The sequence below is a fragment of the Lepus europaeus genome, chromosome 7, assembly GCF_033115175.1.
Source record: "Lepus europaeus isolate LE1 chromosome 7, mLepTim1.pri, whole genome shotgun sequence".
Classification (NCBI taxonomy): Eukaryota; Metazoa; Chordata; class Mammalia; order Lagomorpha; family Leporidae; genus Lepus; species Lepus europaeus.
In genome coordinates, this window is record NC_084833.1 from 73,151,246 (window position 1) to 73,163,738 (window position 12,493).

The following is a 12,493-nucleotide window of genomic DNA, read 5'->3' on the forward strand; positions in this document are numbered from 1 at the left end:
GGAAGAGGGGCATGAATAAACATTTTGGGATTGAAAGAAGATGACTGGCCTTTTAGGGTGACTTCAGTGACACATATTTCCCTCTCTCTCAGAGTCATTTTTCCTTCTGAATATTATAAAATGAATCATTTTCTTTCATTTCCAGATTCAGCTTAGCAGTTGCCTTGGAAGTACTAATTATGTCCCCTTACATAAGAGAGGAGAGAACTATTATTGTTGAAGATTCATTTTTTTTCAAACTCAAAACAGTTAAGGATTATGTCACAGCTATTTTTGAAATCATTATGTCTACAATGAATATCAAGAAAATGGTGATGGCAAAATAGTATGATGCTTGGAAAATCCTTTGATTAAATTATTAAACCAAGTTTTTAAAAGAAACAATTTAGAAATACATCTCAAAGTTGAAATACAACTTCAAGGAATTAACACATGTGTTACATAGTTTTACAATAGCAGAAATTGAAGCTTTATAAGATGAGTTATCCATAAGTAGTCATTACTTGAGATTGAAACTGTTCTTATCATTTTTCAATTTAGTGCTACAATAAATTATCATATTTTATTTAACTCCCATCAATGTTTCAAAGAAAATTTATATTTTAGAGACAAGTTGTCCAGTTCTTATACCCCAATGACTCATTCAGGAGATATAATATCATAGGAATCAATCTTTACATTACATGCAAGCAGGAGAGGGGTCAGCACTGTGGCACCACGAGTTAAAGCACTGCCTGTGATGCTGACATCCCATATGAGTGCCAGTTCAACTCCCTGCTGCTCCACATCTGATATAGCTCCCTGCTAATATACGTAGGAAAGCAGTGAAGATACTTCAAGTGTTTGGGCTCTTACCACCCACACAGGAGACCTGGATGGATTTTAGCCTTGGGCTTGCAGCCATTTGAGGAGTAAAGCAGCAGATAGAAGATCTCTCTCTCTCTCTCTCTCTCTGTAATACTGCCTTTCAAATAAACAATCAATAAATCATTTTTTAAAGAAAAACAAGCAAATAAAAATGTTTTAGAACTTTCAAAAATAAAAATGGCAATGACTTCAGGTAAAGAAATCCTAACTTTTTAGCTGAAACTTTAACCACAGTCAATAATTTTTTTTTTTTCCAATACAGTGTGACTAGGCATTTCCACTTGACAGAGTTCTTTCCTGAACTATGGCTATTGTCTAGGATGATAATGAATAAAGGAGGAAGGAGAGAATTAACTGGCAAATTCAAGGAAACTAATGCACACAGCGTGCACAGAAAGCACTACTGCTTGGTGCTAATAAGCGTGGATGCAAGCCTGATCACCCAAGGTGGAAATCCAGTTCTGTCCATTGTTTGCTACGTGGACCAGGGGCAAGTTAGAAAACTTTTCTATACCTCACTTTCCTTTGGCTTACATGAAATGTGTTGCTGTGAGAAATGCATGTTACATTAAAAATACTTTTAAGGTACATGAAACAAAGTACATGAACATAGTTAATAACAAATAAATGACAGCTATCAAACTTACTGAGAGGTCCTACTCAGATAATTCAACACAAAGGGCATTTACAACCAAGAAGTTAGACCACGGGGAAAAAAAATAAGTTTTCTATAGAGAACAGAGAAATGGGACACAATGGATATTAACAGTTTTGGGTTAAACTTCCCAAATGTATCCAAGTCAGAAATTAGTTTTCTTATGAAATTGTAGAAGCTGATCCTCCCCCAATGCGTTCATCGCAGTGTTAGATGTCTGCTCCTTGCAGACATAGATTAGAGGTCCTGTTCCTATTTTATTTTTAACTGTTTTAAAGATATATTTTATTTATTTGAAAGGCAGAATTACAGAAACAGGGAGGGAGAGATAGAGAGCAACATCTCTTCCATCTGCTGGTTCACTCCTGGAATGGTTTCAATGTCTGGATCTGGGCCAGGCCAAAGCAAAGAGACAAGAGATTCATCCAGGTCTCCTATGTGGGTGCAGGGACCCAAAGATATGAGTTGTCTTCCACTGCTTTCCCAGGCACATTCACAAGGAGCTGGATGGGAAGTAGAGCAGCTGGGAATTGAACCGGCACCCATATGGGATGCTGGTTACAGGCAGCGGCTTAACCCTTATGCCAAAACACTGGCCCCTAGAGACATTATTTTAAACAGCAGACATATTCAGTCTTATGTTTCTTTAGAGTTATTTACATTTTATATTCAATATTTCATTATTATCCAGTAGCTTTGGTATATAAAAGTAAATGGAGATGAAGTGGTTTTATTAGGACAGTCCAAAATGCTCAATTTTTTATAATTGCCTTAATTGAACTTTTTATTTTATAACTGTGTGTCAGTGTCAGTTATTACCTAGGAATCCTGAAGTATATGAACAGGTGGCAAACAAAATAGCTGTGACCTTGTCTTTGCATTTGTTCTATGTCTGCAAGGAGCCATCATCGCCAACACTTCCATGAGATGTATTTGGGGGAGTATTAACCTACATAATCTCAAAAAAAAAAAAGTAATTCCTATGACCTATGCATGCTTGGAAGCTGAACCCTAAAGTTTTATACTAATTGTGCCCACCTCTCCAGACTATAGGGAACTTGATTTCAATCCCAGTGGTTTAATTTGATAGCTATAAATGACATTTGCATTTGTGGTCTAATTTCATAGTTGTCCTTTGTATGAGGGGGAGGGGAAGATGGGATTCATTTATATGTGTGACAACTAATTATGAAATCGTGGAAATCAGGGGCTATGTATACACTGGTTGAACAAAGGACTATGGACATGCACATATCAGCTAACCGGACAGTGTTGTAAATTTTATTATACAAAGCTCACCTTTTTAGCTGTCTAGAAATAGCAGATTCTATTGCAGATAGAAGATGAATTACATCAGGCCGGCGCCGCGGCTCACTAGGCTAATCCTCCGCCTTGTGGCGCCGGCACAGCGGGTTCTAGTCCCGGTCGGGGCACCGATCCTGTCCCGGTTGCCCCTCTTCCAGGCCAGCTCTCTGCTGTGGCCAGGGAGTGCAGTGGAGGATGGCCCAAGTGCTTGGGCCCTGCACCCCATGGGAGACCAGGAGAAGCACCTGGCTCCTGCCATCAGATCAGCGTGGTGCGCCGGCTGCAGCGCGCCTACCGCGCGGCCATTGGAGGGTGAACCAACGGCAAAAGGAAGACCTTTCTCTCTGTCTCTCTCTCACTGTCCACTCTGCCTGTCAAAAATTTAAAAAAAAAAGAAGATGAATTACATCAGAAAAACAAGATACTGTCTGTGCCTTGTGTATCTAAGAAAGCTGGTGGGATTATAGATTTCTATTTTAAAATTATCCATAAATCACATATAATTTTTCATGTACTTTAGAACTCTCTTACCTTGAAATCTGCTTTCCCCTCTTTTCTGTTTCTGTGAACTGAATTGTGGCCCCATCCATTCAAATGTTATGCCTCTCACCCTCAAAGTGACTGTAGAGTCCTTAGCAAGTTAAAGTTAAGTGAGATAATAATGGCGTCCTAACCCAGAAAGACTGGTGGGTCCATAAGAAGAGATAACTATCTTTCTCTCTCTCACCAGAGCACATAGGAAAGGCTGTATGAGGATGTAACAAGAAGGTGGTCATTTGTATGACAGGAGAGAGCCCTGAACAGAAACTAATTGGTTATATGTATGGACTTCCTAGTCGCCAAGAAAATAAATTTCTGTTGTTTAAGCCAGTCAGTCTACGCTATTTTGTTATGGCAGCCTGGGTACACTAAGTCACACAGTGGGAAACAAGAGTATATTCATATATATATTCATATATACGTACACACACACACACACATACAGTCAGGTTTTCTGGAGTCACACTCACCATTAGTAGTCTGTCTCCTACTTGCAACCTTCCATCTTTTTGTGCAGCTCCTCCATCTATAATTTTAGTTACATAAATGCTGTTGTCTCCAGGTATGTGTTGGTTCCCCACACCTCCTGCAATAGAGAAGCCTAAACCTATAGGAAAAAACAAACAAAATGGCAGACTGATTTTTTAAAGCAATTACCCATATTTTAACAGTTTTTTTAAAAAAAAGATTCTTAATTCACTTTAACAGCAAAAAATAACAGTAAGGATTCTGTTCCAATTAATTTCTGTTTAACTATTTGAGGGCTTGTTGATTATTGTTAGGGAGGTAAAGATCTTGAAGTCACTCCATGTGAACATTAAATCTCCAGACTGTACATGTAACACCTGTTCCTCAGGTAATCAGTTCATAACGGTTACTAGTCAGAATAGGGATTAAAGGATGTGGAGAGATCCTAGGTAAGTCAGGACAATACAGACACCGTTCTGCTTCACAGTGAGTCTTTGCCCTCATGTTCATTGCTGTTGCTCAAACATACAAGAAAGAGAATCACAATCATTTGGGCCAGGACCTGGATCTTCTTGACAATTCATGATGAAAAATACAGCTTCTAGAATGTTACACAAATACTGAGACAAAAGCCACTAGAAAGAGACACTGGATATTTATGTAATGATTTTATGTTTTCTTGTCTTCATGTTTTCTAGAACTTACTGTTATTAACTGATAGTGAGGCTAATGACACACACAAATGTGACTCCTCCCTGTGCACAGCTTATCAAGTAAAAAACATAGATTATATACTTTCATTTTACTTTGAATTTGAGAAGCAGAGAGAACAATAGAGAGAGAAGAGAGAGAGAGATGAGAAGAGAAAGAGAAAGAGAGAGAGATATCCCATCTGCTTATTCACTACCTAAATGCTCACCACTGTACCTGAGTGGGGCCAAAGCCAGAACGAGGTACTCAATCTAGGCCTCCCATGTGAGGGGCAGGGAGCCATCACTGCTACCTCCTAGCATTCAAGTCAGGAGCACAGCCTGAACTCAGTAACTCCTGTATGGGACACAGGCATCTCAGCCAGTATCTTAATTGCTATGCCAAATGTTTGCCCCAGAATACAGTCACTCTAAAAGGTTAGTATGAGGGAATTTCAAAGGAATCATTGATGGAATCTTGAAAGATATAAACACAAAAATTTCCCTTTCAGAATATGATTGAATACACATTAATTATAATAATCATAACATATTTTTCATTTTAAAATTATAATGATAATTAACATGTAAATTACTCAAATAGGTAGATATCAATCAAAGGCTTAGTTACTAAAGACAAAGAATTTCTCAAAATTATTTGACTTAAGAAAACTACTATAAAAACTTGTGTCACTTTATACAACAATGATGAAAAACACTTTTGAAAATACTCCATTTCACTATGCTTTTATTGAGTCAACAGTGGGCAGGGCTACCTTCTATTAGGACAGCATAATTGATTAGTTAATGGGAAAATGATGAAATTAAATTAAAAAGTTACACCTCTGAAATTATACTTGAAATGCAATGATTTTGTTAAATAGTTGTCAAAATAAATGGAAAATGGATTTAAACTGATAGGGCAATTTAAATAAGTGCTATCTAATTTCCTACTGAAGTGGGTAATTATTCTTTTTTTCTTTTAGTTAAGCATTTTATTGGCTATTGTTTCACTGCAGCACACATAACTCTAATTTTTTAAACTATTTGTTTGAACTGCCCCTTACCTCTATCCAATTCCTTCTAATAGTAAGAAGCAATTCTGCAACAATCACATTAGAAATGTGCTTTGACTTTCTCCTTCCATTTTAGATGATTTTTGCTTATAAGAGCTTTTTAAAGTTATTTTTTAGTTATTTAAATATTTATGTATGTATGATTTTAATTGTGCATATTTGTGGAACAGGCAGTTATTATTTATTGATGCTTTGCCACCCTACCGAACCATGTATGTATTTGTTTACTTCATCTTAAAGAATTTGTTAGGCAAATGATGTCCAAGGAATAAAAAAAGTGTCTCTAGCTTTTTCCTAGGAAATTTAAAATACCCATAAGTGCATGTTTTCCAAAACTGTTACTTTATTGGATATATGAATATAGGGCAATTCAAAATGTTTTTGCAAAAGTTTTATAGCCATGTACTAAGTTCAATCTGCTACATTTTTATAATAGTATAGTGGGCATTAAAACTCTGGAAAGAAAAGGCTAAAAACAAATCCAGCACCTTGATTTATATCCACTGGGCCAATAGTAAATGCCACAGTCTTAAATTTTTTTTTTTTTTGACAGGTAGAGTTATAGACAGTGGGTGGGGGGAGAAAAAGGTCTTCCTTCCATTGGATCACTCCCCAAATGGCTGCTACGGCTGGCACTGCGCCGATCCGAAGCCAGGAGCCAGATGCTTCCTTCTGGTCTCCCATGAGGGTACAGGGCCCAAGCACTTGGGCCATCCTCCGCTGCTCTCCCAGGCCACAGCAGAGAGCTGAACTGGAAGAGGAGCAACCAGAACTAGAACCCAGCACTCATATGGGATGCCGGTGCCACAGGCAGAGGATTAACCAAGTGAGCCACGGCGCCAGCCCAATGCCACAGTCTTAATTACAGATTTGTGGCAACTAATTACCACCACAAAGAAGGTAAGTCTAACAGAGAATAAATATGTAGTTGACATTTGAGACTGAAGATTGTTCCAAAAAAATGAAATCACTAGCGATCCTGTGGACATAAATGTATCCGTTGAAAAGTGAAAAGCAATTTTTGAGATTAGGTTCATATACTTCTGTTTAGCTGGTGACTTTGCTCAAGGTGAAGCAAGGCATGTTTAGGAAACATTCACTCCTCACAGAGCCAGAGAATGTCTCTGCAGGTATAGATCTAAAATGTTTCTGATTTATTTCATTTTGATGGAATATTGTACTTACTTTGTATTTAAAATTAATCAATATTTAATCAATAACAAATCATATTCTAGATATTCAACTTAACAGGGTTAAGGAAACTTCTATCTATAAACTTTATTTACAGGTGGAAGTATCCATCTATGTTATGTCTTCATTCATGCATCTTGTCCATTCATGCACATATGCATTCATTCAACAAGCATCTGTTGAGTTCATATTATGCATTTGTATTGCCAGCTACTATCATTTGTGGCCAATGTAAGTGCAATGGAATAGGTAGAGCAGAAATACTATAGAAATAACAAAGAATGAATGGGTTCCTACAAATGAATGTGATTAGGCCAGTGCCATGGCTTAACAGGCTAATCCTCTGCCTTGTGGCACCGGCACACCGGGTTCTAGTCCCGGTTGGGGTGCCGGATTCTATCCCAGTTGCCCCTCTTCCAGGCCAGCTCTCTGCTATGGCCCGGGAGTGCAGTGGAGGATGGCCCAAGTGCTTGGGCCCTGCACCCCATGGGAGACCAGGAGAAGCATCTGGCTCCTGGCTTTGGATCAGCGAGATGCGCCGGCCACAGCGGCCATTGGAGGGTGAACCAACGGCAAAAAGGAAGACCTTTCTCCCTGTCTCTCTCTCTCTCACTATCCACTCTGCCTGTCAAAAAACAAACAAACAAACAAACAAAAAACCCCAAAAAACCAAACCAAAACAAAACAAAACAAAAAACAAATGAATGTGATTAAACCTGGCTGAAGCAATGTTCTAAGTATAGACAATGCTAGTGAGTTTTGGATTTGGAAAACTATTCTCTAAAGACAAAAGTGAGCTGGTCCTCTGGGCAATAATATTAAACCCAAATTATTAGTCTGGAGGCACATGGGATTCCTTAAATATATTTTGATAAAGCAGGGGCAGGCTGTCTACATTGCAGGACATAGACTAGGTAAGGCCTCACATGACCAACACCCCTCCATGCCCTAGATCCTTACTCCTTTCACATTCCCTCCAGTCATCAGGTAATCTTCTCCTTTATTCCAATACAGACTCACTTGCAACCTTGATATTTCTAGAAAATTTCATGCTCCAAGCAAAAGTCCTTGTTGTTGATGACTAAACTAAAACACACTTTCTTCAGGGTCTTGTTTAAATCTTAGTTTCTCCATAAGCCTGAACAGAATCTGATTGTTTAATACCATCCTTTGTCCATATACTCAATTCCTTTGTTTTGTTCAATTTTTAATTTTCCCTTGGTAATTTCTTCTTGGTATAATACTATATAAGCTGCCTATGTATTTTATTTTTTGTTTTAAGGTCTGTCTCCTTGGTAAAAGTATAATCACAGACAGGGATCTTTGGTCTGCTTATTTTTGGCCTGTAAGTAGGAAAGGGTCAGGTATATAGCTGCTTTATAAATATATGTTAAATGAAAGGACAAATAAACAAATATAAGAAGATGAGGAAAGTCATAGGTCTCTGAGAAAACCTTCTCTTAGAGGCAAATTGTCAGCTTGAAGGGCTGAGGGATGGGAAAGTGGGTGCTTTTAGTTTGGAATCAGAAGTGTACAAAGCCTGGGATCACGTGGTAACAAATGAGTCAATTACAGAATAAACTCAGTGAAAAGATTGTGTTAGTCTTACCTCAAAACACTGGCCATATCACTGCCTAGTGTGGGATGTCTGGCTATTAAGAGTAACATTAAATATTTCTGTGTATATTCTGGTAATGAACAAAGCGGACACAAAAAACTTAAGCAATGAAATCACAAAAGGATGCAAAATTATTGTTGGATATTTTAGTGATCTAGTAAAGGAAAAAGGCATGTCAGATTTAAATATCTAATTCCCCAAGATATTTAAGAATGATTTGTTTGGTCGATCATGTGACAGGCATATAGAATTTCAGGACTGCTTCCATTACACACCATTATATGTTTCTTGCATATCTCCAAACTGTAATTCTTCACATTATCACAAGAGACACTGGCATAGGCAAAGGAATGTCTGAACCTTGTTAAAGCTTTTAATTGAACATTTTTCCACTCAAAATCTCTCCCTCCTCCTATAAAAGAGAACACTCTGAGCAGATCACAGTTCACCCTTCTCCCATGTCACCTGCCTACACTGAGGAGGAGGAGGTGTCGAGGAGAGGTGGGGGCTGAAGCAGAAGTCTTGGCAGCATAGGTTGATACTGTGCTTGAGAGCTCAGAATAAAAACTCAAATGTTAAAAAAGTCATATGATTACAATGTACCCATATATTCTTTGTGGGTGGAAAGAACCAAACCCCATGATGTCTTATAACCATTCAATCATGTGTTTCAACTTCATTTTATTTGAATTTCGTAGGAGAACTCTGGGAGAGTTATTCCAAAGAATTCAATATTATTAAGACTGGTTTTGTCAGAGTTTATTTATGATCAGCTAGGTAAAGTATTTACTGCTTTACAGAAAGGCATATTCTGCACATTCTATGCTTCTATTAAAGGAAACATAGGATCTATTCTGAACTCTGGCTGGTCCTGTTACAAAATATCCACCCAGGCAAAATACTTAACTTCTAAATGTGCACACCTTTCAGTTAAAAAACACAAAGCCTTCCCTTGGCTTTGGTCGTCACTGATAACAGACTTTTTGACAAATCTTCTCCTTTAGGAGAAAATATTGTTTAAGAAAATACCCAAAATTGCCCCTTTCATTTTAACTTGAGATATTAATTAATCTCACTGGGCCCTGTAGATAAAGTCAATTAAGTCCAAACTTGTAAGTCAAAATCTCTGGATTCTCCCTGTATTCAGAAGAAAAGTTTGGGGTAGAAAGAACTGTTCATGTTTGAAATTCCCAAGGCATTGCCTGAGCATCCTCAATTCAGCTTAAAGTCTCTCACAGATCTGTCAATTAATTTACCACAGCCAATACTCCAAATCTTTTCTCTTACCACATATTTCATAACACCCACTTATACTTTTGGTACATTATTTCAATGCCTATTTTATTATGAAGAATCACAATTTCTTTATCTACCCTTTCTGATTTCCATTTCCTCAAAGGAATAAGCACCATTCATATTTTCTAAACTTAAATCTTCCCCCCTCCACTCTAGGACTCCACTAATTCTCCCCCTTTTTTTTTCCTTTTAAACTAGCCAGTCTCTTAATATCAGTGATTTTCTTGTCTCCAGGCCTCCTCCATTTATCTGTCCTACTGTGAAAAAACCTCCTCTTGAATTTGCCACAGCTTCCTAATTGTAAGAGCTGAAGTTTTAAAACAGTATCCATGGGGCCCAGCATTGTAGCATAGAGGGTAAAGTTTCTTCCTGCAATCTTGGCATGACACATGGGCACCGATTTATGTTTTGGATGCTCCACTTCTGAGCCAGCTTCCTGCTAATGCTCCTAGGAATGCAGTAGAAGATGGACAAGTGCATGGACCGCTGCCACTCATATGAGAGACCTGGATGAAGCTCCTGATTTCAGCCTGGCCCAGCCCAGACCATTGCAATCACTTGGGGAGTGAACCAGAAGATGGAAGACCTCTCACTCTTCTCTCTCTCTCTCTCTGCCTTTCCTTCTCTCTGTAACTCTCAGGTAAGTACACAAATCCTTTTTTAAGTGATCTATAGTTTCTAACTCCATTTCCATATTATAAACCTGCTTTAATATCATCTGTTTGGCTCCATACAAGACAAGCTGCTTCTATGGTATGTGTTATGGGTTAAATTATGTTCCCCTAAAAGATATGTTGAAATTGTAGCTTCTGGAAGCTATGATTGTGACCTTATTTGGATTATACAGACGTAATTTAAGATGATAGCATACTGGTTCAGAGTGGTCCCTAACCCAGTGATTGGTGTCCTTATGAGAAGACAAAATTTGGAAACAGGAACACACAGGGAAGAACGTATATGCTGTCAGAAGCAGAGATTGGCATGGTGGATATATGAGTCAAGGAAAGCCAAGGATGTTTAGCAATCATGAAAAGCTAGGAGATGAGCATGAAACAGACTCTCCTTCAAAGTTCTCAAAAAGGAAGCAACCTTGCCAATAACATGCAGATTAGAAGTAAAACTAAGGGAAAGAAAACTGTTTTAAGTCACTCAATTTGTTATGGTATCCTTTAGACATCTAATGTTGAGTTCTTAGTACTTGGATTATATGTAGCTCTTTGTTTCTAAGGAAAGTCATATCAACACACTGGTATACACATTTTAATGTCGCACACCCCTATAATGGGGATGAGTGAAATAACTGAAACCAGGCCATAAGAAAGGGAGCCTACCTGTCCTTGGAGAATTTTACTCCAAAAGTCCTGAAAATTTCTCATGTTGACTTTGCTTCTCCTGCATTGCACAGAACACTACTGCTTACTTTGACCTTCCTAACTTTCATGACATTAAATATTCCCTCTTTCTTTGCTGATTTCTCTTACTGCTTCTCAGTTTCCTTTGCTGACTTATCTATCTTCTTTTAATTGTTCTAAAGCAGTGGTTGACAGATACGTTCTTCACACCAGGAACATTAGTATAATCTCAGAGCTTTTCAGAAAAACAAATCTTGGGGCTCATTCCATATATCCTGAATCAGAAACTCTGGGGGGATATATGCTAAATTTGACAAAAGCCTCTTATAATAGTGTTTCTAGTGGTACTCTCCATTAAGCCCTCCAATCTCTTGCAGAGAATCCATATTCATCATTCCAATTGTCCCTGCTATGTAAACAAGTGCCCACACGTGTACTTATACTACCTTCTGGGGTCTAACTTGTTATCTTAAACTCACAAGATTGAAAGAATGCATTCATAACCTTCCATCAAAACTGGCTTCCTTTCCAAAATTCTGTGCTTCCCATAATTAATATTTCAGATTAAATTGGAGGAAACTATTGGCATCACACTGGATCAGAGCCTAGCATGATACTTGGAGGGAAGTTGCTAGATAGCATATATTTTCAATTTATTATGTTTTGTTTCAAGTCTGATTATATATGCAAATATTATTATATTACTCCTCTCCACTGAAGTGTTAGTATATCATGTGCTTCTATAGTTGTACCTCCCTTATTTTAAAAAGCCTTTGTGGGGCTGGCACTGTGGCACAGGAGAATGCTGGTTTGAGTCCCAGTTGCTCTGCTTCTGATCTAGCTGCCTGCTAATGTGACTTGAAAGGCAGTGGGTAATGGTATAAGTACTTGGGTCTCCGCCACCCATATGGCTCCTGGCTTTCATCTGGGCCAGATCTTGCTGCTGCATGCATTACTGTGTACCTTCTACAAGAATTCTACATATCTTCATACTCTTCTTTATTTCCCCAGAGAAGCTAATCTTTGCTTTCTTCCCTGTAACTGAAATGCCTTCACCACTTTAACTTACAGCTCTATTCTAGTTTTGTCAACTCTAACTTCTGGTATCTCATTTCTAAGTTTAACTCTGTGTAACTAATCCTCTGAATTGGCCTTTTTGATTTATTTCGTTCAAGAAAAACTTTATTGATGACTGCTCACATGCAAGTACTGGCCTAAAAATTGTGGTTAAATCACTGAATTAGAGATCTGTGGCTCTTGTAATCAACAGCCTATTTTGTGTTGAAAAGTAGGACAGGACAAGAGGCCATGAAAATGCATAATTGATAGAAATTTAGCAGCTAGAGGAGCACACAAAGGTGCTGCCTATCTTCGGAGGGGGTTGTGGTGTGAGGAAAGGGAGAAAGAAGGGGTTGTCTTAAATATTTAAAGTTAAC

At 38.1% G+C, this 12,493-nt stretch overlaps 1 protein-coding gene across 3 annotated transcripts in view; it reads right to left on the minus strand.

Annotated features, from left to right (window-relative positions):
- DLG2 (discs large MAGUK scaffold protein 2) overlaps window positions 1-12,493 on the minus strand; it is a 2,175,716-nt gene that overhangs the window by 586,616 nt on the left and 1,576,607 nt on the right. For all 3 annotated transcript variants that reach the window (XM_062196791.1, XM_062196793.1, XM_062196792.1), the window contains one exon: window positions 3,838-3,974. In XM_062196791.1, coding sequence (XP_062052775.1) covers window positions 3,838-3,974 — 137 coding nt within the window. The remainder of the gene's footprint in view (window positions 1-3,837; window positions 3,975-12,493) is intronic.